Raw genomic sequence first — 26356 nt, forward strand, 5'->3', positions numbered from 1 at the left:
ATTTTGACCGATCATCAACAAAACTAATAGATTTCTTAGTGAGAGTTTAGGATTTTAAATGAACTGGATTTGAAAAGATTTCTTTGCTTCGTCCTTCAGAAGCATAGTTCTTTCCCCTTTTAAAAATTTTAACCAAAAAATGGTTAACTTCTCCTACTAATGGGGTGATGGGTTTAAATAAATTTTTTATTTACTTTGAAAATAAATCAGAAAATACTCATAACGAATAACTCATCGATCCAGTATTTTTATGATCAATTATTCATTAAAAAAATTAGTAAAATTGTCTAAAAACATTAAGAAGGCGTAAATCAGTGCCTCGGACAATTCCCTCTCCTTGTCGATCTAAGGCGGCGGATTTAAATCTAGTTGATTTTGATATGAACATGCGTTTCATGTGACTCTTATAATTCATCAAGTATGACACCCCCATTAACCAACAACTAGACCTATTCTGAAGGTCAAAGCCAGATATCTGAGTTCATCTGCCAAAGTATCGGTATCGACACGGTGCCTCCAGATTTTGACGTGGTCAAAAAGTCAACTCCGTTCATGTGCATCAAAATCAACCTAAATTTATATTTCTTTTTTTGCATTTAACCCCATCAGATAAGGCAATTTAGAAAACACACCTCTCTCGTCCTGATAGGAATCCACGCCTTATCTCATAGGGAAATATTTTTTTTTTTCAAAAATGGAATGATCATTTCGAAATTCGAAGGGCTTCAAGGGATCAATCATGAATAATAAAAATAATTTGCCTATTTAATTGAATTATTTTATTGTCTACCTAGAAGATTACATTATAATTTTATATATGATCATATAATAATATTAAATGGATATAAAATTTTATATTTATTTTAATAATTTATTTTAATATTTTAAAAAATAAATAATAATAAATATAATGACCTAATCTAAATTAATAATAATCCTATTCTCCTCTTCCGTTGCTTCGACGAATCCGCCCAAACCAACCTAACGCTTTCCTTCGGCTTCCCTATTTATTTTAAGCCCTCCCCCTCTTCTTCTCTGCTCTCTGTCTTCTTGCTAGTCTTCGTCCCGAACCCTAGCCCTAAGTTCGAGCGGCGGCGACTAAGAGCGGATGGCAGTGGAATCGGCGATGCTCTCGCGGATCGGGCTCGCGGGCCTGGCGGTGATGGGCCAGAACCTGGCCCTCAACATCGCCGAGAAGGGCTTCCCCATCTCCGTCTACAACCGCACCGTCGCCAAGGTCGACGAGACCGTCGCTCGCGCTGCCTCCGAGGGCGGGCTGCCCCTCTTCGGCCACCGCTCGCCGCAGGACTTCGTGCTGTCCATCAGTCGCCCCCGCTCCATCGTCATCCTCGTCAAGGCCGGCGCCCCCGTCGATCAGACCATCGACACGCTCTCCCGCTACCTGGAGCCCGGCGACGCCATCATCGACGGAGGTAACGAGTGGTACGAGAACACCGAGCGCCGTATCCGCGAGGCCTCTGCCCGAGGCTTGCTCTACCTTGGTATGGGCGTCTCCGGGGGCGAGGACGGCGCCCGCAACGGTCCCTCCCTCATGCCGGGTGGATCTCACCAGGCTTACGACAACATCGAGAATATCCTCACCCGTGTAGCCGCCCAGGTCGATGACGGTCCCTGTGTCACCTTCGTCGGGGAGGGCGGTGCCGGAAACTTCGTCAAGATGGTCCACAACGGGATTGAGTACGGTGACATGCAGCTCATCTCGGAGGCCTACGACGTACTCAGGATCGTCGGCGGGTTGTCGAATGCTGAGCTCGCTGAGACCTTCGCCGAATGGAACCGTGGGGAGCTCGAAAGCTTCCTCATCGAGATCACTGCCGACATCTTTGGAGTCCGCGATGAGCATGGGGACGGGGAGCTTGTCGACAAGATCTTGGACAAAACCGGGATGAAGGGTACTGGCAAATGGACAGTCCAGCAGGCAGCTGAGCTCTCAATTGCCGCCCCGACCATAGCCGCCTCACTCGACTCTAGGTACCTCAGTGGCCTCAAGGAAGAGAGGGAGGCTGCCGCCAAGACTCTAGAACAAGCCGGAATAAGCAGCGCTGACTTCGCCACATTCCGATCTGTGGATAAAAAACGTCTGATTGATGATGTACGACAGGCCCTCTACGCTTCCAAGATCTGTAGCTATGCCCAAGGAATGAACTTGCTCAAATCTAAGAGCGCGGAGAAGGGTTGGAACCTTAATCTCGGGGAGCTAGCGAGAATTTGGAAAGGCGGGTGCATCATAAGGGCCCGATTCTTGGACAGGATTAAGAAGGCTTATGAGCGGAACCGAGGACTTGCAAACCTGATCGTCGATCCAGAGTTCGCAAAGGAGATGGTACAGCGACAGGCAGCTTGGAGGAGGGTCGTCGGACTTGCGATCGAGGCGGGGATCAGCACCCCAGGTATGTGCGCCAGCCTCGCTTACTTTGACACTTATCGTCGGGCAAGGCTGCCTGCAAACTTGGTGCAGGCACAAAGAGACTATTTTGGGGCGCACACCTACGAACGGGTCGACCGCCCAGGATCTTTCCACACCGAGTGGTCTAAGATCGCGAGGCAGGGTAGGGCCGGCACTGGAATCCGTAGCTAAGGGGATTTAGCTAAGTTTCATTGTTGGTTTTTCCAATTCTAGTCAGCCTTCTAATAAATTTTCAGCCTTTGAATCCGCCCTCTGAGGCCATATTTTTAATCATGATTGTTGTATCCAGCATTGTGGGTTTTACTCGGACAATGTTATTTGGTTTGCTACTGCAATTTGGTTCTGTTGATGCCTTATGTTCGTTCTTGCCTTGAAAAACATGGGTGCTTACATTTGTTATCCGCTACATATCTTCTCTCTAAGTAAACAAAATTGTGCCTATTGCTTGGGGTACAAAGATGAGCTTTGAGGAGTCACCTACCACACTTCAATTCTAGTATGAGAACAACGGAAGGCCAAGGGAACATAAGTTAGAGTACCTCATTGTTTAGTCACTCTCGCATTCTGCTGGCGATATCTCGCTCCCATTGGAACAGCCCAGACCGCTCCAGGTCTTCGTGTGAGAGAACTGGAAAACCAGATTGTTTCCCATTGAGGGCAGTTGAGAAGATAATGAGAAGACTTTGACAAGCTTGTTCTTCTTCTATTTTTTCTATCTCTGTTCGGTTTGATACTTTTTCTATCTCTGTTCGGTTTGATGCGGCATCATCCCGCCATGGCTGAGCAAAGGACCTGTGTGTACTCAGGGTTAAGTTGGTATGCACAAACTAGTCAGTAATGCAATGGAGTAAAAAATTTCATTTCAAGATGAGCAAAGACAATAAGGGGAAGGTAATTGTTCGAATTAAGCGGCAGCAATCAGGAGTGTTCTACTATAATCAAAAGAATGAATCAAGAGGTTGTCGGGCAAAGCATTTGGTCCTTGAAAGACTGAATAATTTATCTTCCACAAATGAGACCTAAATGCCCGCAAACCTAGACCGCATGAATTGAACATTAAAAATATTCCAAAAGCAGAATTGTTTGAAAAGTTCCTAAACAATGCATTCGGGGTTCCAGTGGAATATGTTCTTGACAGGACAAATGACAAATTCTCCATCTCATTGTTTAGTTTGATGAAAGTCCCTTCAGCAGCTATTTAATGACAATAGGAAGCTACTAAACTGGTCATTTAGACTAGAAGAGCGGTCTCTCTCATAAGCATAACCTAGGGCTTGTCACTCAAATTATTGGCTGCCATGGACTATGGTCTTAGATAGGTAAGGATCGCTACCACAGTTTGACCATCTTGCACTTACTGATCCAATGCAGAGTTCCTTTACACTGTCCAATTCAAAAATTAACGTCTTCTACCATTAGACACAAAACCTAACTATTTCTGCGAAGAGCTGGATACTTAGATTATCAAAAAAAAAAAAAACTTGACCTAGGTTACTACAAGGTTACGAACACTATGGTGCCATCCGAATACTTATGTTAGCTTAGACAATGGAAATGAAGAGAAGATAGTCCACACATGTTTAAATATCACAACAGCTCAAAAATAATGTAAACTCCATACCATCTCCAAGCGGGATGAACCTCCAGAGGGCAACGAATCTTTGAGCATAGTGAGACAATCTGACTGTGATTCTCGTCTAAATAGTCCTTACCTATAGAACAATAAAAAATTTAAGTCCCGCAAATCATCATAATGCAATGTAAAAATTAGGACAGAATAATCAAATGACAATCAAGATGATGAACAAAAAGTTTGCTAATACAACAAAAATAACAAACACCAGGAGTGCCTTCATCTGGATCTTGTCATAGTTGATAGCAAATCTATTGTTCAAAATAAAATTATTCTAATTTACTCTTCAGTGAAATTGTTACAAATATATACACACACCTCAGGAGATTAGAACCAGAAAAACCAACTTCTTGTACAAAGGTTAAGGTAGCGGATCTACCTTTATTAAAATTGACATTCCATGCAAAACTACAATAGTGATAAATAAATATGCTACATTCCTAGGGTTCAAGCCATACTTACTAGGTCAAAAACCTGATATTTGTGAAAATTTAGACTAAAGCTAATTACAATAACAAATGACTTATTGGTGGCTAACTCTTTAACCATGAAAATAATGCAATAGAAGTTTCCCAAATAACTTTCCTAAATTAGAAAAAAGGTAAAGGAGAAAGGTAGTAATCGAGGTCTATTTATTTAATGTAATATTCAACAAAAGCAAATATCAAGTTGATAGCTAAAAAACAAAAATATATGATGAAAAAAAATGTAAATGCAAGAACTCAGCAGTTAAATATAATCATACAAAGTCAAAAGCAGTAATGTCCTGCTCAAAACCAGTATATCAGGCTGTAAGCAACATCTCTGTGGTAAAACTGTAAAAGCAATCGAGCATTCTACTTTGATGAACACAAAGTACACTCAACATAGATCATCATATTGCAACTGCAAATAAAGAAACCGCAGAGGAGAGAAATGCGTGCATACCAGTTTTACTGGACCCTTCAGAAATAAGTAATAAACATAATGAAAATATCACTGAAGGAAGATCCATACAGCTCCTTCCAAGAAGCTGTTGAAGATACAGTATCGTAAAAGCTAATGCCTCACTAGCAAACAATTCTTCCTCTCCAATATTACCCTCTCTGGTAGTAAAAAATTCGAGTGCAGATTCCAGAGTTGTACAACTTGATAACCCAAAACAGAAATCTGTTTTTTTGTTGTAAAATTCATTTGAGATTGTGCCCAGAATTACTGAAGCCACAACCCATCGCAGCAGCTTTGATATAAGAGGTTCATCTTCTTGTTTTACTTTGTGCGCAACTAAAAAAGGAGGATAAAATTCTTTGAACAGGCATCCCTTACTAGATGATGATTGTAAAGAAGCTGAAATTGCCCAACCAGTAAGTTTCACTAGTCTGGCCTTATCCTGCCATTCAAAGTCAAAAGAGAAATCAAGTCAATGGAATGGTAAATAATTGCAATAATTTAGTTACATAAACCTGCTTTTACAAAACAGGTTAAAGAACCACAAAGCGTGAGCTAAGTTTCACAACCTTACAACCTTCTGACATGGTAACTAACAACCAAAAAGTACTAAGCTGTCAGGCTACCACCAGCTTACCATACATAATAGAGACTAAATATATTCATTATTTTGTGTGCTTCTCACAGAATTAGGCACAACAGTACTGACAGCATGGCTGAGCTATCTGAAAAGAAACAGAAACCTACAAGTATGACATGATACTCATTGACATGATTGACACAATATCACAAGATAGATTATGTATCAAATTTTGATAATTTATTGGAACAATACATTTCAACAGTACTGCCCCGATGCGGTAAGAGATTTTAAGCCATGCCTTGTTCATTCTACTTAGCATGCTTTATTACCTTGTGCTCTTATTTCTCTTTGTTCATACCATAATGTTACTGATTATCAATAATTTACATAAATGTGTAGTTTATGATCTTAATTAATGTAAACATGATATCAAATGAATGTACGCCGACAGTTAGCATTTACTATGGAGTGATCATTCATAGTATGATTTATTAGACATGGTACAGAACCTACTGTCAATTATACGTGGCATGTATGTGTAGTAGATTATGGCAGATGTATGATTCATCAGGATAATTGATAGATGATTTGGTTATTTGATGCACTTAGTGTTCTAGTCGGTAATATACTTATTAGTAGCTTGGTAGGAAGCAGATGTTTGCATAATATCATGAAGGATAACCTACTGAATGACACGACCTATGGTCTCATTAATGATACATATATGGACTTGGATGACACTTGCAAGGCTTGAATTGGTTGTCAACCTCAATTAAATGTCAATGATTGTGAGATGTTAGATCCATCACGTTCGAACTGTAGTGATTGTTCAATAGTCATCTTGTGTTTGGGTGACAAGGTACAATGTTTGATAGGTAGTCAGAGCATAGAGGGAAAACCCAAGAATTCACATGTATGCTCCTATGTACTACGTGTCATAAGGTTGTTCATATGATGGCTCGCATGACAGTACTATTCGTGGGTGATAGTAGCCACATGGTCGACAGTGTTATCAAGCATTAAGAATGGTAGTAGCTACATTATCATCAGTATAATTGTACAAATTTGAATGTCAATAGCAACACAGTTGTACGCATGATTCTACAATTAAATGTTTGTAGCTACATTGCATTTGGTGAGGTTGTACACAACGATGTCTATAGCTGCATTGCAATTAGTGTGGTTGCATACATAAACGTCTGTACTTATATAGCAGTTAGTGTGGTTAAGCACATATGGATGTATGTTTTGCAGTTAGTGGTTGTACACACTAGGATGTATGTAACTATACTGCAATTAATATATTTGACCACATATTAATATTTGTGGTGGCATTACAGTTAAGAATGATGTAGCAGTGGAATTAGTGGTGGCGATGGTTACAGTGTGGTTGCTGATTTCATTTTGTAGATAAGTATCTATTGGAGGCTAATCACATGAAAAAGTATGGAGTCCTGCAAGTTGTGGTGTCAATTTTCATATTTTGGTTATACATAGTGGTGTTCTGTTGCATTGCAGACATGTGATAGTGTACTTATAGGTGATAGTACTACTGTTATGAACTGTTGCAGTTGTATGCTCAGCGATGTTGCTAGTTACATCATGAGACTTGATACAGTTGCATTTTTTATGTCAATTGTATAGCAAAATTGAGGATAATATAGCTACTGACAATGTAATTTCAGTAGCCACCTTGTGATTATTATTGCAGTCCCATCTGGTTGAAGAGTATGTGTTATTATACATACACTGGTGACTCAAATGTAGATCTACTTGCTAGCTATATTGTGGACATTTTGTTGTATTCAAATGTAGAGTATATTTACATGCATGCACTACATTAAGGATTGCATAGTGTATCTTTGCTGATGTAGATATTTATACTATGATTGTGGTTGCAGTTGCATTTTGTGGTTGAGTTGCAATTGCATTGTTGTTGGAACTATTATGGACTTGTGAATATTGATAATTAAGATTGTGCTCTGTGGTAGTTACATAATAATTATTATGTAACGCAATCCTGAATATTATTAGTTACGTTGTGGTTTGAAATATGATTTACTAATTAGTGTTGATAATTGCACTGTGGATGATATTGTTGTCATGGAAGAGATGTTGTGCTTGTGTTGTTGCATTTGCTGATGATGATTTGACACTTCATTAACAGTGTTAATGACACACCTACATTGCTAAGCTTTGTTTATATTTATGTTCATATTCTTGGTATTTTTAAACTACCTCGAATTCATAAGCTTGAGTCAACTGCAGAATTCAAGAGTCATTGCGATTCTTGGGTATGATGTCATGTCTATAATTGTTTACATTAAGGTTATATTTCCGAAGATTGGCCCTGGGAAGGAGGGTATGGCATACCCACCACTAAGATCATCAACAATCAGACCTTGTTCAGTAATATTTTGTTGAAAGTTTTAATTTCCTACACTAACCCCTACTCCGCCCCTGCAGTTTGACTTTGCTGTTAATGAAAGTATGAAACCACATCAAGAAAAAATCCAAACCCTGATAAAACAATCTAATATAACAAAAATTCAATCTCTTAATACATTTGATGGTAAATATCAACCAAACCATTAATGATTGCCATAATTCAATATCAAACTTCATGAATCTAGAGTAAAGTTTAATATCTCCAAGAATAACTTGAATCAATTCTATTAATGTTGTGGTAAAACAATATAATACAACAAAAATACAATCACTTTACTTTTTTTGATGGTAAACCAACCAAACCATTAATGATTGCTATAATTCAATAACAAACTTCATGGAACTAGATTAAAGTTGCAGATTGTCGTGAATAACTTGAATATACTCCATAAATGTTGTGGTGAAGTTATATATTTATCTTCTGAAATCCATAGAAACATAGATATGTTATGAATGGGCAAAGCCAATCAAGAGAACAGAAAAAAAAAAACAGATGAAAAAAGATTATTGTAATGATAGTGCAAGAACATGGCATGAAAACACAGAAAGGAAAATAGTTAACTATATAGCTGTGCATACAGATGAAGAGAGACATACCAACGTAGATACAACTGGCAATGGACTGCTCATAAGCATAGCAGTCAATCCAAGTTCATTAGCCATTGCACACTCCGTTTTACTGAACTCAGTATTGATGGATAAGTATAAATTAAATAAGCCCTCAAGTGAAATGGTGAATTTTGGTTGGTTTATCGCCCTTTTCTGAGATATATTGAATGTTGATATCACCACATGCAAGATCAAGCGTACCAATGAAACATTTTCCTTCAGCAACTTAATGTCATTCACGAATAAATGATGTAAATAAGATGAAAGTTCTGATAATTGTTCGAGGGCACAATCTTGAAGCCATTCAGAAATTGATGTGATAGAAACCACATCATTCACTGCCTAAAACCAGAAAAATACAACAAATTGAGATTATCAAAACAACAAGAACATTTACACACAAAACCACATTTCATCTGATATATATTTGGAACAGAAGTCATGTCACTTGGGCAGCAACATATATAGATAGAATGACAGCATGACTTCCTTTACATGGAAGTAATTTCTGCAACATCAACAACAGTTAGAATAATAGCTATCTTTGTGGGAATTATGTTACTATATAAAAAAAAGGGAGTGACAAATTCCCTGGCCTTTGATGACTGAAACTGTTACTTTATAGAGATTCAATTATTACAACTACAAAGCATGAGTGTCCGTTCAGAATAATGAAGTTAACTAAAATTTAGTACATAATTTGATAATTGAGTGTTACTTTCTAGAGAATAAGAGATTCCATAAAACAGACATGAAGTTTTCAAACAAGGGATTAGGAAAGGATGGGGAAGAAGATCAGCATAACACTATTCCAAAAGAACATCAAGTATCAAAAAGCCTGAAATGGATGACAGAAAAAGAATGTAAAAGGACATCAATTAAAACAGCAAGCATTTGCACCTTGATTATGTACTAGATAGTGGATATGCTAATTTATGGATATGTTCCCTAAGATGTTTGATTTAACTATCTCCATACATGCACTTGTTAAGGCTCGCCATTGAATGCGAGTTAGGAAGACCTACGGAATGACGTTGACGTATCCCCTGGATTTGCAGGCAAGTCTAATAAAATGACGTGCTGAATCGTAAGTGGACCACTGAACTAGATGATTGAGCATAAACTAGATAACTTCACTAAAAGAATTATAGCTCTTAAAGATCAAGAAACAAAGCACTGTTCAGGATACGGATCCTATAAGACAATATATATTGACGAACAACTCCACATCAAGACACCAATAATAGCAAACACCAAACACTCTAGCACATTCAATTCAATAACATTTCATGATAAATATTCAGCATGAATTAACTTGTCAAGTAGTATACACATGTGTTGTGCATGGGTGTGTACATCTAACTTGGATGGTACATGAACCATTACACATTCTTTTTAACTTCGCTTTCTCCACCAAAATGAAGATTTCATTTGGGAAACTATTTTTGGAAATGCAAAACCTATTAATATTCAAGCTACTAGAAACATTATGTTTGCATCAAGAACCAACTTTAGTTCTTTCAACTTGACACCAATCGGTGTCAGAATAATGGATTCAACAATTGGATTAAACTCTTCCTGTAAAACAAATGTGGAATAAGTCCTATTCTTAGACAAAAGCAGTCCCCTATTATTATACTCAAATCCATACTAATTATAATGCTTCATCTAAAATAATGAATTGAATAAGATCCAACTGGGAGCAGTAGGCAATGCTCTGGAAGTAACTAGTACCTTCAAAATCAACTCCATGACAGTTAATGAAAATTGCCTCTCTTCTGCATGCAGCTTTTCACCGAAATATGTTATAACAGAAAATAACCACGAGAGCAAACCACATTCCTTCACCATATATTCAGCTAGCATAGGTAACTTTGTTGATTTCTGTATAATCTGTGACATAGGATTACAATCTGGTTAAACCATTATGTTTCATCGTAATTTTAGAGAAAACAGAAACCAATTTGCACTGCACTCAAGAAACTCAACAATCTTGTCTCTCAGCAAACACCAATGGAATGAAAATGACTCGCAAGCTGACAGTTAGACTAAAAGATGCTAGAAAGTTATGCATGTGAAAAAATGCTTATCAGGGCATATGATCGATAGACTATAATTCTGCATAGAAGTCAAAAGTTTAGTTTGTTACATTAGCACTAGGAGTAGATACGACTCCTTTGGGCCTTTTTGGTTCACCAAAATTTCTCAGCAGACACATGAAAAGAAAAAAATGATAACTTTTTTCCAGAATTTAAAACTTTGGAAACTTGTTTGGTATAACAGACAAGCACTAGTATTCATGGAGACAAAAAAATATAAAAACTTGCTTGGTTGATCATTAATGGTATAATGTAGAAATACTATTAGCAAAATCCTTTTGTATAATAATAATAATACAATAAAGTATTTTGCTATATTAGCATAATATAATTTATAAATAATATATACTAGTATGATAATAATACAACAAAATACTTCACTATATTGATATAATATGATTTACAAATATTACAAACTATTGTACATTATTATGTTATCATATATTACTTAGTATCGTATTAAATATTAAAATACTATAATATAACATGATGGAATATAATATAATTTTATGAGATATATAATTTTAATTATTTATATTATTAGATATAATATCATTGTAGATATAATATCATTAAATAACATTATATATTTTATTCTATTAGAATTAATATTTTTATACTTTGTTAATTATATATAGTAATTATAAATAATTAGCAAACCATATATAATTACAATATTACTTATATAATATAATATATATTTTATGATACAGGAATGTTACTTATATAATACCGAAAACTAATCTATAAATGTATTAGCATTTCAGTGGGCATTATTTTTTACTCTTTCAAGAAAAGGAGATGAAATTTCATAAAATTTTTATTAGTTCTCCATTTTCATTTTTTCATATTTTTGGATCTCATTACAAAGAAATCACCGGACAGAGAAAAATCATTTTTGTTATTAGAGAAGGAAAGGAAAAAAAATAGAAAACAAAGATGAAAATGATCTAACCACGTTGCATTTGGTTCATGGAAATTTTTAGCTTTTTTAGGTTGTGTTTTGGTTTAGGAAAAATTTCATTTTTTGGTTTCTATTCTCAATTTCTAGAAAACAGGTAGCAATAAAAATATGAAAAATTGATCAAAATGAAAATTGAAAATAGAAAAATCAAAAATTTTGAGAACTTTTTATTTTCACATAAAAATTATGAGAATATTTTGATGTAAATTTTCATATTTTTCTATTTCTAGGAACTGAAAACAGGTCGTGAAAATTTTCCTGAACAAAACAATATTAATTTACTAATTTATGTTCTCAGTTTATAGATAATAGTTTTCAGCCAAATATGAAATTCCTACATTCCTATACCTAAATAAACTTATGATTGAAAAGAAAATCTATAGGATATGATAAATAAATTAAATTGTATAATCATAATCTTAGGCACAAGAATCCCAAATTATTTTCTGTTCTTGTGCAGGATCCAACTAGGATCACTTATATGATAAACTGAACTAATTTTTACTTTTTATCTCTTATAAACTACATTAGTTAAAACTCATCAGAGATGATGATGCATTCCATCTCTAACCAAATATTTAGATATGTTCAAGACTCAAAAGGCTTAAAATCAAAGCCAACAACAATCTACACCAGTAGAAGATCCCTAATTGTATCATTTAAATCATACCTCGGTATGAACTTGTAGAATTTAACAACTTTCTCCATTAAATCAAGAAACCAATACAATGAGTCTATTATTAGCCATGGTTTTTTTTATCAAAGCATTATTCTTTTCACATTCAACAAAAAATAATGGAGATAAAACCTTTGGGTAAAGGAAAACAAGAAAACAGTTCACTGCCATAATATCCAGAAAGAAAATACCTGAAGAATGAGAACTAGATTTTGAAATTGCCATCAATTAAATTGAGTAAAAAACAAATACATTTGAGTCTACTAATACTCTAATACCTCTAAAAGAACCTAGAATACTATGGTTTTTTATCAAAGCATTACTCTTCCCATTCAACAACTAATATTGGGGATAAAAGGTAAAGGAAAATAAGAAAAGCATAACATCCAGAGATAAAATACCTGAAGAATTAGGAAACTAGATTGAGAATTTGACATCGATGAGGCATGAAAACTTAGCAAGAATTCTAGAAGTTTGTTTCTCCTATATATTTTAGCATCATCAATTGAATTGATTCCTGCATATAAAAGTTGAAGGATCCAAATGTGCTCCAATTTGTTGGAATCAGTACTTTTGAATGTTGTGTGAAACAAAGGAACACTCTACAACCATAAAGAAAAAGTTGTGCACAGTGAGTCAAATCCCGTAGTCATGTAAAATGTAAGTAAATTCAGACTTTATACGATAAAAAATATACAGGATTAGAAAATAATTACCTTAAAATCCATTTTAGGTGAATGCATTAAGAACCTGCTTATAGTAAAGAAATGATTCTGCCTGTTGTCTATGAGCATGAAAGAAGCTTCTGCAGCAAAAATAGTGAAAATTGAAGGCACCCTTTCCCATGGTTGTGTTATACCATTCTGGAAATATGTTAAGAGAAGTTGGAGCTGCAGTAGGTCTTTATTTCGAGAATTCTGCATATAACAGCATGTTACTAGGAATACTTACAATGAGAAGCTAAAGAAAAAACCAATTTTTATATTTTAAGAAACACTTCATCTGTTAACAGTTGGAAGATGATAAGAACATGATTTATTGTCTAGTCTTTGCGATACCTACCTATAGCATGTAAATTGACCATAGTAACATGCTTCACTAACTAATTCTAGAAATCTCTTCTCCAGCAACTATATTTGACTTTTCTCTGATGTTTTATGGTTTTATCAAAATGTTCTATATTTCTATAAAACAATCTTGCTCACAGATATTTAGGTACACCTATCACAATAATCACAGAATGATGGGTAGTTTTAGAGATGGAAACCAAAATTTTAGTTGGCAGAATGATCAAGACATTGGTCCACATCACAGGCAGTTCCCAACATATGGATGCAAAATAATGCTTTTGCAATTTATTGAAACTTTTTTCGACATTGGTATGGTAGTTATCGAGACCAAAAAAAATCAACTAGCATTGAGATGAAAAGAATTCCAAGACCATGAATCACCGTGAACAAATCTTAAATGGCAACTCAAATAATCTTTCCATCCCAGCAACTTCTCTATGAAAGTCCTCCATTTTAGTTCAACCTCCAACATAACCCAACCAGTTTATGAAATGAAATTCCGAAAGACTTAATGCTAACAAAACATAGATCCTTTCTATGCAAATTAAATAAGGAAATGAGTAGAGAATGGACAAAAGGAGAATGAATACAAAAAAATAAATAAAAGTAGAACTGAAGTGAGGTCCCAAATAAATGTGCCTGGCTTTGCTTTGTTGAGAAAATGAGGGCATCAATTCTTTCTTGACATTTCCTTGGAGAAGGAGAAAAATAATTGTTTCTCTTACATAAGGAACACCCACAATCTGTTAGATTCCAAATTTATAGAGAACTACTTTACCCAATTAGTAGCTTCTTACTAAAGCATTCGCAGATTCTAATTTAAATTCCATGTGCTTGGTACAAACACTGCTGACTAGTGTGGATTATAAAACCACAAAGGTGATTCTGCAAAGTCCTCAATTTTAATGGATCTTTGACATGGCATTCTGATATGCTCTTAGGCTGGAAGGATTAGGATAAGTATCTGCACTAAACTTAAACATATGCATCTTCTGAAGTTGTACCCTTGGATTAACAACTCATCATCATTGGAATTAGCCTGCGCGGCTGACTATCAAAATACTCTGAGAATAATGAGCACACAACCATACGAATGCAACTTTGGCCAAAAGTTCTCTCATCTAGTTCACTTACCACTAGACCAAGCAATTATTATTTCATTAACATTTTCTGCAAAAGTATGAATTGGATGTGTTGATTAATATATTTTATTACATGTATATTAATACTTTTTCATATCAATATCTTTCATAGTAATTACATATACCCATGAACACCACATGTGCAACTTGTATTGTTGTATCCTTAAGTACTAAAGAGGTAGGCGACATAATTTGATGGATTGACATATGACCTCGAGATCATATCAGACTTAATCTTAGGCATGGTGGTGCTGCAGAGGATGTCTACATGATGCTGCAGCCACCATTGAGGCTCTTCTATTGTCAGTTAGAGATAATCAACTGAGTTGTACTTTCAAACTTGATAGAAACAGCAAGCTTTAGAGAATGAGCGTGTAAGTTTAGGCCCTCATGGGAGTTCTAGACTAATAAAGAAGCTTTATAAGCTTAGATGAACTAACAAATTAATTGGGCTTAAGCATTATAGAACAGGTAGTGGTTGAGCATGGCATGTGATCTTAGAGGGAGTGATCAACATATAGTTGGAGGAGATTTGTTATCTACGAAGATAAAAGGACTATTAAACTATGGTGGGATCACAAATTGGCGACTATAAGGGGGGATTATTGATCCAAGGAAGGAAGGAAAGGGATCGTCATCCAGACAAGGGATTTTTAACTATCCAAGGGGTAGAGCGAAGGCGACTAAGGGGAGAGAGGAGTAATCTCAAGGCAATGGAACTAGGTATGAGAAACTAGAATGTTTAAGTGAAACAAGGCAGGATGAAACTTCATATTGCCATGTGAAACAAGGGCAATGAATAAGGGATAGGAGTGAATACGAGAGAGAAGATAGCAATGGCATAGAAAGGAGGAAATCTTGCTCCGATACCAACTTGAGAAGTAAACTTTGTATTATTATTTCCTCAAGGAGATTAAATTCATGTAAATATAGCCTCTAGCTCTAGGTCTAACTAAATAAAAGAACTAGCTATCGGACTAATAAATTTTACCCATTATTTCTAACATTAAGTGTTAAATCGGTTTCTAGAGAAAAAATAGCTTGCAGTTTATAAGACTTTGAGATTGATAAATAGGCTAGTCTGATAATACAATGTAACTTAAGATGGTGTACATAGAGGGCTGCATAAAAGTCCATAAAAACACAACACAAAGGATTTAATAACCTTAATAATGCCAAGAAAGTGAAAATTATGTTTAAATAATCATCAATTGCTAGGGAAATGCAGATTACCAACATATAAAAGACATTTTGGAGATAAATAGGCAAAAGACTGGAACATGAAATTATCCAACCAAACCTTAGATAAAAAACATACATAGACACAGCCTGGGACAGGTGTTACTTGCATGTCAGAGCTAAATGTCAAATAAGTATCATTGAGTCACAAATGTAATTTCACATAGCCTAATTCATAAGTAGATATTTCAGTGGAACTACAAGGAGACTGATAAGAAGATCAACGAAGGTTGTAGGTGATAATATATTTTATTAGATATGGCACCACATCAATAGACAAAGAAAAAAAATAAAAGTCATATTTAGTAGTTCAGAAAAGTATGCTTCTATAGTAACATCTCTATACCTCAAGTGATAATTTATATCTTCCAAGGACTTCGTACCCCAATTTCCGCAACTCTTCATCTACAGAAGATATGCTTACAAAAGCGACAGCAAGCAGGCCTAGCTGAGAAAACTCAATGGGTTCAATGAACCCTATCACAAGGCAATGGAGTGAGAACCGCAATATGAAAGCAGGATCATATCCTAGAATTGAGTCACATGATGTAGGTTGCTGCGTACAAGGAGGAGGATTTAAGGGAACTTTGTGACAAGTAAATTTTATGAAAAAACAAAAAATAATTATAGGAAAGCTGGAATTACCTCGATCACATCAATGAATTTATCCTGAAGAAGATTTTCTATCGACACTGAAGTAGTTAATTGAGACCCATCATGACATAAATTCAAAACTGTCATCACACAATTGATCATATCAACTGGCATATTCTCTCTGAATAGCATTTTGCGTTGATCTTCAGCCAATTCACAATAAGATGTCATGGCTAAAGAGGATTGGCCATCATGCACAACTTCTTTTCTTATTTTCAAGACAGAATTACCCCACAAATAATCCATCTCAGCAATTTTGTCATATTTAGTTCCTTCAATTGATTCAATCTCGTGGATCAGACTGAGTATTTCCAAATCAGTTTTACTTAAAGTTGCCCCGTAAGAAGATAAAAGAAGAATAAATAACTCCCTTGAATCCCTGACACTGATTTCAGGTTTCACATTGCAGGTTCTAAGCTCAAAATGATACAAAACTCTGACCAACTTAATCAATTCTAACCTTCTTTGGTCTCTATCAGAGCTTCTTTTGACCATGAATTTAGCAGATTCATGGACATTAGTAGAGACATCAAGAAATTTCAGAACACTTGGGAGTGACTGCTCATTAGCCATTGAAGCAGATGAATCAGCAAAACTCTCACTTGAGAGAATTGTAGAAACAAACTTAGAGTGTCCAAGCAAAAGCCCAAGAATTTCAGATGAAGAAAATGTCTTTTCAGGTAGTGCAGCTAGAAAGCAACGAATTGCTTTTAAAGTAGCAGGATCCTCAAACCTATATAGGAGGCAAGATCTGATAAAGTGATCTAGAGACGGAACAGAAGGTATCTGAGAAAGATAGTTCCTCATTTCAATGGCCAATTCAATGATGTTTTTCAAAATATAATGTTCCATGTAGCAGTGAATACTATAACTAACAGGGACACAGGAATTGGAATAGCTACCATTCTTAAGAGGAAATATGCTGACAATCTGATCCAATGAACTAACCAATATAGTCATAAACCTCAACTTGGCACGATTCAATCTTTCAGAATCCTTTTTCTGAGTCTTCTCACCGGATGCTCTGGTTTCTGATTCCACACATTGTGACAAAGTTTCCACAGGTGATAGCAACATCCTTGTAAATGATATCTTGGCAAAAATATCAATAATGATCTTCAAGGATTCCTCATAAGAACAACTGCTTAGTTCTTTGAGGTTATCATCAAGTAGCTCAAAGGAATTTGAGTAAAGAGAATTAAATATTTGCAGGCGTTGCTTCTTCCCAACTAAATTCCCATTTGAAGTGAAAAAGTAGTGCAACATAGTGAGTGCTGTTCCAAGAAGAGAATTATTCAAATATCTATCAAAATGTTCAGATGATGTGAGTAGGTAATCAGGAGAGGATTTTTCCATTAAAATAATGCCAGACACATAGCTCTTCCAATTTGAAAAGTTTTCCAAAAGAATTTTAGAGTAGAATATCAGAATTTCATTAGATCTAAGATCCTTTAAATGTGAGGTGACATATGACAAAGCAGCTGGAAGTAGAAGAATAAAATCATCCTCAGAAAGCCAAAAGTTGCAGTTCCGGTTAACCACCTTAGTCCTTTGTGACCATTCACCATCTAAATTTAGGAAATCACAAACAGATGTACTCTTGCTCAAAATGCCCAAGAATATCTGTCCAAAGAGATGCATGAACAAAGGACTTACTTCCATAAGCAACGACAATATCATTCCCTTAACCTTGCTTATGGAATTTAGGCAGCAGATAACCAAATTCATTGGACTATGGCTGATCATCCTAGAAAATAGCATGTACAATGGAAGAGAAGTAGGGTGAACATATGAAGACTTCTGATTGTACACAATATAAACAGCTTTCAGAAGGCAAGTAGTTGCAGTTTTCATATTAAAGCATAATACCAAATCAATGATATTGCAGTAAACCTTCTGAAGAATGGCAACATTAAAACTTTTCTCATCCACTCGATGAAACCCATATGATTCAGGTGCGCCATTCCTCTGTTTCATATAACTGTATAGCAAATCCAATGCACTATCAGCAATATACATACAGAAATGAAGAGACACAAGAACCTCTGAACTGCAGCTAGAAGCTCTGGTATCTATCTTTGAAAACATCCAGTTAGCAAGTTCAAGAACATCAAAAGGAGAACAGAAGTTCATCATGGAGTAAAAGATATAGAAGTGAGGAAGAAGCCCAATCATACAACTTCTATCAACACAGACATCAAACTTTTCCCTGAACAAGAAGGCTGTCTTCTGAATTAGGCCCCTACAAACCTCAAGAACAGATTCAACAAATACATGGCTTTGGGAGGAACGCTGATCTCGACTCATCAAAGACAAGAAGTTTTCAAAAACCTTAGTTAAACGTTGCAACACAAGACTGTCCATTTTGTGAAAATTTTGCTTTGAGTAAATTACAAGAGAATCAAAAGATTTGGTAGCATCTAGCAGCTTATCATTTCCAACATCTTTGCTATAGCATATTGGATCTGATATAGACCATGAAATAAGTGGGTGGTTGAGAAAGAGCTGAACAGCATCTATAATATTTTTAGTTAATGAAGATCCTTCCACATCAAAGGATTTGACTGCAGCTGAGGAATCTGCCAGAATATGCTCAAAGATGCACTCTACAAGAGTGAAGCACACTTGGAAGAGTTCTTCAAGAACATCAGATGGCTCAGCCTTATAAAATAACCGTATATGGTGAGCCCAAAAGAGTACACATCCAAGAAATAAAACCAAGTCATCAATTGAACCTTTGGCTATCTTATCTTTAAGCAGATCTATAAATAAGGGAGAGTGCACTATTTCTAACATTCTGATTGAGTACTTCCCGTAGCTGCCCAAGCAAACAAATGAAGAAACTAGTGCACAAAAAGGAGCATGCCTTAAAAATGAAGACAATGCACTAGCAACTGAATTTTTGGAAACAGCAGCATCTGAGAATAATGTTATACCAGCCAAATAATCATCTATAAATAGCGAATGGCTGCAATCACCTTTGCAGTCATGTGCTGCCATTACATCCTCAATCTTATTCTGACAAGAAAGAAACATACTTGGCCACAAATTAATAGCTTCAACAAGAAACTTTGGCTCAATAAAGAGTAGATATGACAGGAATTGGACAAGAGAATTAAATTGCAGTGGGGCAATTGTGAAAAGGAAATGAAGATTTTTTAGGAGATCCTCAACCGGAGCACATATGATTGAAGATAAAAGTGCAAAGGCTACTTCATCTTGCTGCCGATCTGCAAGTTCCTTCATTTTGGAATGAATAAATTGGAAAGAGTCAAGTCCTTCTGTTGTAATCTCTGGCATGGAGTACAAAGTAAATCCTTTCTGGTTTAAAAGATCTTGGGAGAAATGAAATAGATTCTTCAGTGGCCTCCATTCACATAGTGAATTCTTTGAATCATCCACAAATTTCTCATTCAATATTGAATTTATAAGACCAGGCAATATTTTCATGTCTACCTATCAAATATTACATGAATGTCATATTCATCAAACATAAGATACGAAAATTTTTGAGAGGGTAGCAAAGACTGTATACCTGTGATTCTAAAATCAATTTTAGGGTGTTAGACACATACAATGAAACAACAGATCTCTCATATAACTTGAAGGTTCCCGTATCTGATTCGAGCAACCTCAAGCACTTTTGAAAGATGCAAATAATCAAAGGGCTAAATCCAGGGGAATCATCTACAAGAAATTAAAGTGGCGATCAAGGCCAGTTTGAGCAAGAAAATGAGCTCAATAAATATAACAGAAAAGAGAAAAAATGAAAGTCATACCGAAAAAGGTCAAGCTCATCACAGAAGTCATAAAGAAAAAGCATGTAAATTATTTCATAGGTACCAAAAAGTTCCAAACTATTTCATGCCAAATGGAGTAGAAGTAACCATTACAGCACAACTTTTAGCACATAAACAAAAGCAAACAGCTCAGAGTTAAGAAAGATGAGCCAATATTAATCACAGTTGTCAAGAATTTGTGTCATTTAGAGGCATGAGACAATACAGATACTTTACAAAAAGTACATACCATGTTCACACAAATTGCAAGAGACAAAATGCTGGAAATCTAAAGTTGTTGCCAAAGGGCCCAATCTATATTTTTCATGTTCCTACCAAGTATACAATTGAATGGAGTATAATTATTTTATAAAATATTCTCAGTATAAATAGCTACCATTAATTCATAATTTTAATCAAAGTGTGAATACAAGAAAGAAAAAAAAAACTTTGACCCAAAAGAGTTCCTTTCCAAGTTAGCATAGGGGATGATTTCTTTTGTAATCTAATACTTCACAAACAAGTTTCCTCACCTTGAAAACTGAAATCTTTAACTTAAATATTTTCAAGGCAGAAGTATGCTGAAGCAAAACTACACATGACATCCCAATATTCAACGTAGGCTATGTGAAATATAGCATAATCAAGATCACCAACCACAAAAATTGTATACAATAATAGAGGATAGGATGGGAAAAACAGGAGATGAGAATCACAATTCACAAAGCATAAAAGTATGTGTAGACACAATATCTAATGGCCTTAACAGCCACTTGGTTGAAAGGTCAAGATGAACAAACAAGATAATTTAAGGGTTAAAAATTTTACCGTGAAAAATTTCAAGATTAGAGATAAGCTTGTGCATTTGGTCAAGATATTTGTATAGACTATTTCCCACGGTTGAAACAGCATCACAAAGAAATGAAATGACAACTGAATATAAGCTACGAAATGCTTCTGCTCTTTTGTTGTCCACGGAAGAATATGATGCTCGGCTAAAGCCAGGTAAGGAGATCATCCAGGCATCAACTTCTGAAATATTCTGGTCGAATGCCCCGGTGCTGATGAGGGATGATTTTGCCAGTATATATGCTAAATCTTTAATTTCTTTAGATGGTGAATATATCAAGAGATTAATTAAAGGTTGCAAGTGTTTGTACATAAAATCTGGAATTCTGGCTGAAGCACTACTTCCTGGAGATTGTCCAATTGACTCTACCAGCAAATACAATAGAGATTGTTGTTGTGCTATAGGAAGACTTAAAATATTACTTGGCAGAATTTTGAAAAAGTCAAAAGAACCTTCAAAAGCACTTGGCAAAATCCACTGCAAGTAGTCATTTCAAATCATTATTAAAGCAACTGCCTCAAAAGAAAATTTTAAGTCTCTTGAAAAAAAATGTAAAACAAATACAACAATCCTTGTTCAACAAAAAACCAAAAGAACTTCTAGATCTTCCTTTCACAATAAATAGAACTGAACAAAAGATTCCACAATTCTTAAAAATTGTCGACCATTAATTGGGTCACCATTTCAATAGCTTCAGTTACAAATATTTTAAGACTAGGAATAGCATCTCTTTTATCCCAGGTTTGAGTTAGGCTTTATATTGAACCCAATGAGGTGCAAGACAAATTATGCACAAAGAGGCTAACTTTTAAGCAAATAATATGGTGAAATGATTAAGGAAAGCAAGAAATTGAGCTCATAACCTGTTCTGAACCATTTTAAAACTAAGGCTACGTTTGGTTGAATGTAATGTAATCTAACTTGTAATGTAATTAAATTTATAATGTAATGTAATGTAATTTTGATTACATTACTACGTTTGGTAATATAATGTATGTAATCTTTGATTACAGGGATGATTACATTCTTTTGTTTGGTATCCATTATTTTTTATAAGGAATGTAATTCATATTATTATAAAATGACAAAAATATCCTGCGACTTCTACCGATAGCCGCCGCACCTCTGTCGAAGCTTGTGTCCGACCGACGACCGGTGAGCAGTGGCGACGGCGGCTGGTGAGCAGGCAACGGTCGGTAGGCTAACTAAGGGTATATTCGGCATTCAATTTTTGATTAAACAGTGACCTCGTAATGTAATCGGATTACATAGTATTTGCTTTGTAACCCAGATTACAAAACTTCACTACCTTTTGTAATCGAGATTACATTACATTACAGGTTTAAAGTTAAAACAAACAAAATAATCAGCCTTGTAATGTAATCCTGATTACATTACAAGGCAGATTACACCCTACCAAATGTAACCTAAAAGTTCCTAGTGTTAAAACCATAATTCATAACCAATTAGGAAGTGTGCCAAACTATTGATTCAAAAGCATCAAACTTATAAATGATTGTAAAATTACATCATGGTTTTCTTAATTGCACATTAAATATTTATGTTTCACTTGACTCCATTATTTCCATTCTCAAATTTTTCTACACTGTAAGAGAACGTGTTTTCTTTCTACATTCTTTGTTCTGGAACCAAATGCTTGGTCAAATGGCAAGATTTAACATGACAATGGCTATCATCAACTAGCATCCCTTAACAATTCAGAGCTCCCAAACAAAGCTCGGTTAAAATAATCTGGTACTAAGGTGTGATTAATCTGGAAATAATATGATCACACTGAAAAACAACTGCATGAAAGTAGAAGTATTTATACAGACGAACAGAGTCAAATGTTATAATTAAGTTTAAAATTGCAAGAATCAATCAACTAAACATGATATGCTGTATTCTAATAGTCTAACTCTATCTTGAGAATGGTACCCACTCTAAAGGAAACAAATTCTTCTAGTTTAAGTTTTATTTATATTCATGCATTAGAGTTATGTTATTGAAGCAAAATGAAAAGTAAGTCACAGAATTACCATATAGAGTGCAATGACATCAAGCAGCCTTGCATAAAAATAATCTTGTTCATCCACTTCTTCGCTTGTGACCAAATTCTCTTTATTTAATTTCCATATCTCAGCTACTATTGCTTTAGGATCTTTGTCCCTGCCCAACTCAGAGATGGTGACTTCATGATTAACTTCATTTTCATATTTAACAAGCTCAGCCAAAGGTGAAATATTAATTCCGCCAATAACAATATCATCATTCTCTATAGTGATATTAGACTTCAATCTCTTTCCTGAAACTTCAGCCATGGTATTGGTTCTCTTTAAGCTTTTTGAGTGCTTTGCCGAATGTTTGTAACTTAGTGAAGACAACAACTTGAGCAAAACTTGAGGATCAGGCAGCGACCCTCTTATCTCATCCAGTATGCGTTGCCTTAGAGACATCCATTTTGTAGTTCCTACATTATCAGGGGACAAAGCTCCATCATCCACAAACTTATCCACTCTTAGAAAGCAACTAAACCCTGGAGGACCATGCAGTTCAACAATCTCTTTGCCATGTGAATTGACTGTTTTCTCATGAAGATGATTTTTCAAAGCATTATCTACTGTTGTGACAAGAACTTTTAGTGATTTAAGTGATTCCATAATTAGTCTGAGAGAACCATGCTTAACAAGAATGTCAGCATGAAGCAATCCTTTATTTACTAATGATCGATTGCAGACTCGGGGAATGATGTTCTTAAAGATGTTTTGCAACTGATCACTGACTGTAGATGGCAGATTTTCAACAGCATTAGCAAGTGACAAGGCACTAGCTTCCGTATCTACAGAAGAAATGACATCAGCTGCAACGGATACAGCAGTAAACCTGTAATAACCATATTATAAAGAGTGGAATAATAAAGGAGACAAAATTAATTTATGAAAATGTAACTGACCATGAAGGCAATGGCCGAGGCTCAACATTGTAGGGAAAAGCATCCATGTAAGCTGCAGCCAAGGATTGACTCTTGGTGGAAATAGCCAATAATAAATCTCGATGGCAACCAACCTCTGTCGCCTTCAACTTCCTCATCAACTCAAGCAGCCTTTTCACATTCCCCTTCATTTTTAAACCAGGCATCAAACCATTGCATGGATCAGTGCATGCCGTCACCAAAATCTCATGTGCAAGCTCGGCAGCACGGCCTGCCATTGAATTTCCTGAAATGTGGCACAACTGCTCTAAGGCGATGCTCCCAAATATAACACTCCGGAGAGAGGGTGGAACTAGTGAATCTTCAGAAAGGACCTTGTTCTGCAGTGTGGTGATGACATACGTAATAGTCTCAGTCTCATCACTTGCAAGTCCACGAAGCACTGCGGAATACAACTCCCCCTGCTGCAAAACCCGCTTCACTAGCCTAGGATTCCCAACTTCAATAAATGACATCAAAAAGCCAACAAATGCCCTCCTAATGGACCGTCTTAAGCCATGCCTCTCCTCCCTACCTTTCTTTTGTAGTCCTGATATCTTAAAAAGAACTTGCAGCTTAAAATCAAAATTTTTGGCAACCTCAGAAGCATATCGTCCACCACGCCTAACTATTGAAGCCAAAAGGTCCAGAGCTGTCATCTGGCGTCTTGATTCATTACAATCAAGTTCAGCATAAATATCACTCATTTTGGTGTCAATTATCAACCATGCAAATTTATCAAGATTCCTACCTAATCCATTAGTCTGAGACTTCCCTTCAGAGTGGTTAAAAATCACAGAAACTAACGACAATATATGCACCATCCCAGGTTTTCCTTGATGAATCCTCCAAGCTTCCACGATTTCTGAGCATTGTGGAGACAACTGAATGTATTCACGTAGGATCCCTCCACCTACTTCCCCTCTCAACAAACTAATGAACTTCCTGGAGGCATCTGAATAAATTTTTATCTCTGGAGAATGTAAGTTTCTCAAAATCTCAATAATTTTTATTCTGTACGAACTTGACAATTCTTTTCTAGGTTCCCCCTCTACAATTACGTTGTCCTCTTCTTCAATATAGTCTTCTCCGTCCATAAGTTTCTCTTCTCCTTCAAAGAAGATCCAAACGATCAAATTTTATGGAAAATACCAATCGATAACACAAAAGAGCAACTCAAAAAAAACAAAAAACTCAATATCAAAAGGAACGTTTTTTATGAAAGAAAAAAACGCAGGTCTCGTCATGATAGCAATCGAGCGGCCTTAAGAATAAAAAAAAAAAAAAAACCTTGTGGGAGGTCGCCGCCAGGGGAAATATCATCACCATCTTCCATCTAAATGTGATCCACGCAAACCACGAAAGCGACAGAAGCTGAAAGCTTCCACCTTTGGCCGAGCACGAGCTGGGTGAAGAAGCGAATGAAAAAGGCAGATTTCAAGGGTGGAAAAACTAAAGCAGTGTTAGGCGCCAAGATTTGAAATCTGCGGATAAGCACGTTTTCCAAGCCAGCTGCCGTACTCCCCTTCCCCTATTTACCTAACAAGCGGAATCCGGCGGAACAGCCAATTTTCCCCCTCTGAAATCGGAAGCTTGCAATTGCGAAGGATGGCGAACGGGAGCAAGCGCACCGCTTCGAAGACGTCGGCTAGGTTGAGGTGGAGGCAGGGTCGGCGGCGAGCGCACTGTTGCAATCCGGGTCCGCTAGGCGTCCGGCTGCCTTGTGATCGGCGGCATGTCTGGCGAGCAACCGGCCGCGAAGGGTTTTAAGGGAATCCACTTGAGGGTTTTGATTCTTCAATTGACTGAAAAAAAAAACGCCTTGCTTTTATGATTTTACCAAATCAGTCCCCAAGTTTGATTTAATCAAAAATAATAATAATTTAAACCCTGCTAATATTATATTTCCAGTTTTACCCTCTTTTCAATATTTTAATATTAGTAAAAGGAAAAGGATAACTTCTCAAGATCTCTGTAAGCAGAGTTCTATATTTCAATTGATCCTTGGGTAGGATCTTCTGTTGAGAATACCTTTCTCATTTGAGATAATATATTCTGAATTCCTTTTCTGCCTTCGCTAATAGTTATAAGGGTATCATATTCTGCTATATAAATCATCCGTCATTGTATCTAAGTTATCTTCTCAATTTCCCCTAAAAGATTTTCAATAAACTCTACCTTTTCCTTTGTGTCTGAAAATGATTGTGATGCAACAAAGTTCTTTGTAATAGACTCCCATCTAGAGAAAGCATCATCAAATAGATTTATCTGCTCAGGGATTACA

General features: G+C 36.0%; 2 protein-coding genes across 6 annotated transcripts; one reads left to right on the plus strand and one right to left on the minus strand.

The window, feature by feature from the left end:
• Window positions 1–997: 997 nt before the first annotated feature.
• On the plus strand, window positions 998–2771 carry LOC122002622 (6-phosphogluconate dehydrogenase, decarboxylating 1, chloroplastic-like). Its single transcript, XM_042557853.1, has one exon. It carries the CDS (start codon window positions 1109–1111, stop codon window positions 2597–2599), a length of 1491 nt encoding a protein of 496 aa, XP_042413787.1. The 5' UTR covers window positions 998–1108; the 3' UTR covers window positions 2600–2771.
• Window positions 2764–25865, minus strand: LOC122002620. Of its 5 annotated transcripts, XM_042557849.1 has the most exons (15): window positions 25612–25865; window positions 25363–25477; window positions 24055–25183; window positions 23141–23984; window positions 21080–21578; window positions 20008–20159; window positions 16464–19928; window positions 16165–16374; window positions 13084–13284; window positions 12769–12969; window positions 10363–10521; window positions 8617–8970; window positions 4989–5430; window positions 4050–4140; window positions 2764–3220 (listed from the first exon to the last, which is right to left on the minus strand). In XM_042557849.1, the coding sequence occupies exons 2-15, from the start codon at window positions 25406–25408 to the stop codon at window positions 2980–2982; spliced, it is 8034 nt and encodes a 2677-aa protein (XP_042413783.1). In that variant the 5' UTR covers window positions 25409–25477; window positions 25612–25865; the 3' UTR covers window positions 2764–2979. The 5 variants fall into 5 exon arrangements, with proteins under 5 accessions (XP_042413783.1, XP_042413784.1, XP_042413782.1 ...); XM_042557850.1 differs by having other exon boundaries at window positions 24055–25177; window positions 25363–25865; XM_042557848.1 differs by having other exon boundaries at window positions 25363–25865.
• Window positions 25866–26356: the final 491 nt, after the last annotated feature.

The sequence above is a fragment of the Zingiber officinale genome, chromosome 7A, assembly GCF_018446385.1.
Source record: "Zingiber officinale cultivar Zhangliang chromosome 7A, Zo_v1.1, whole genome shotgun sequence".
NCBI classification, from domain to species: domain Eukaryota; kingdom Viridiplantae; phylum Streptophyta; class Magnoliopsida; order Zingiberales; family Zingiberaceae; genus Zingiber; species Zingiber officinale.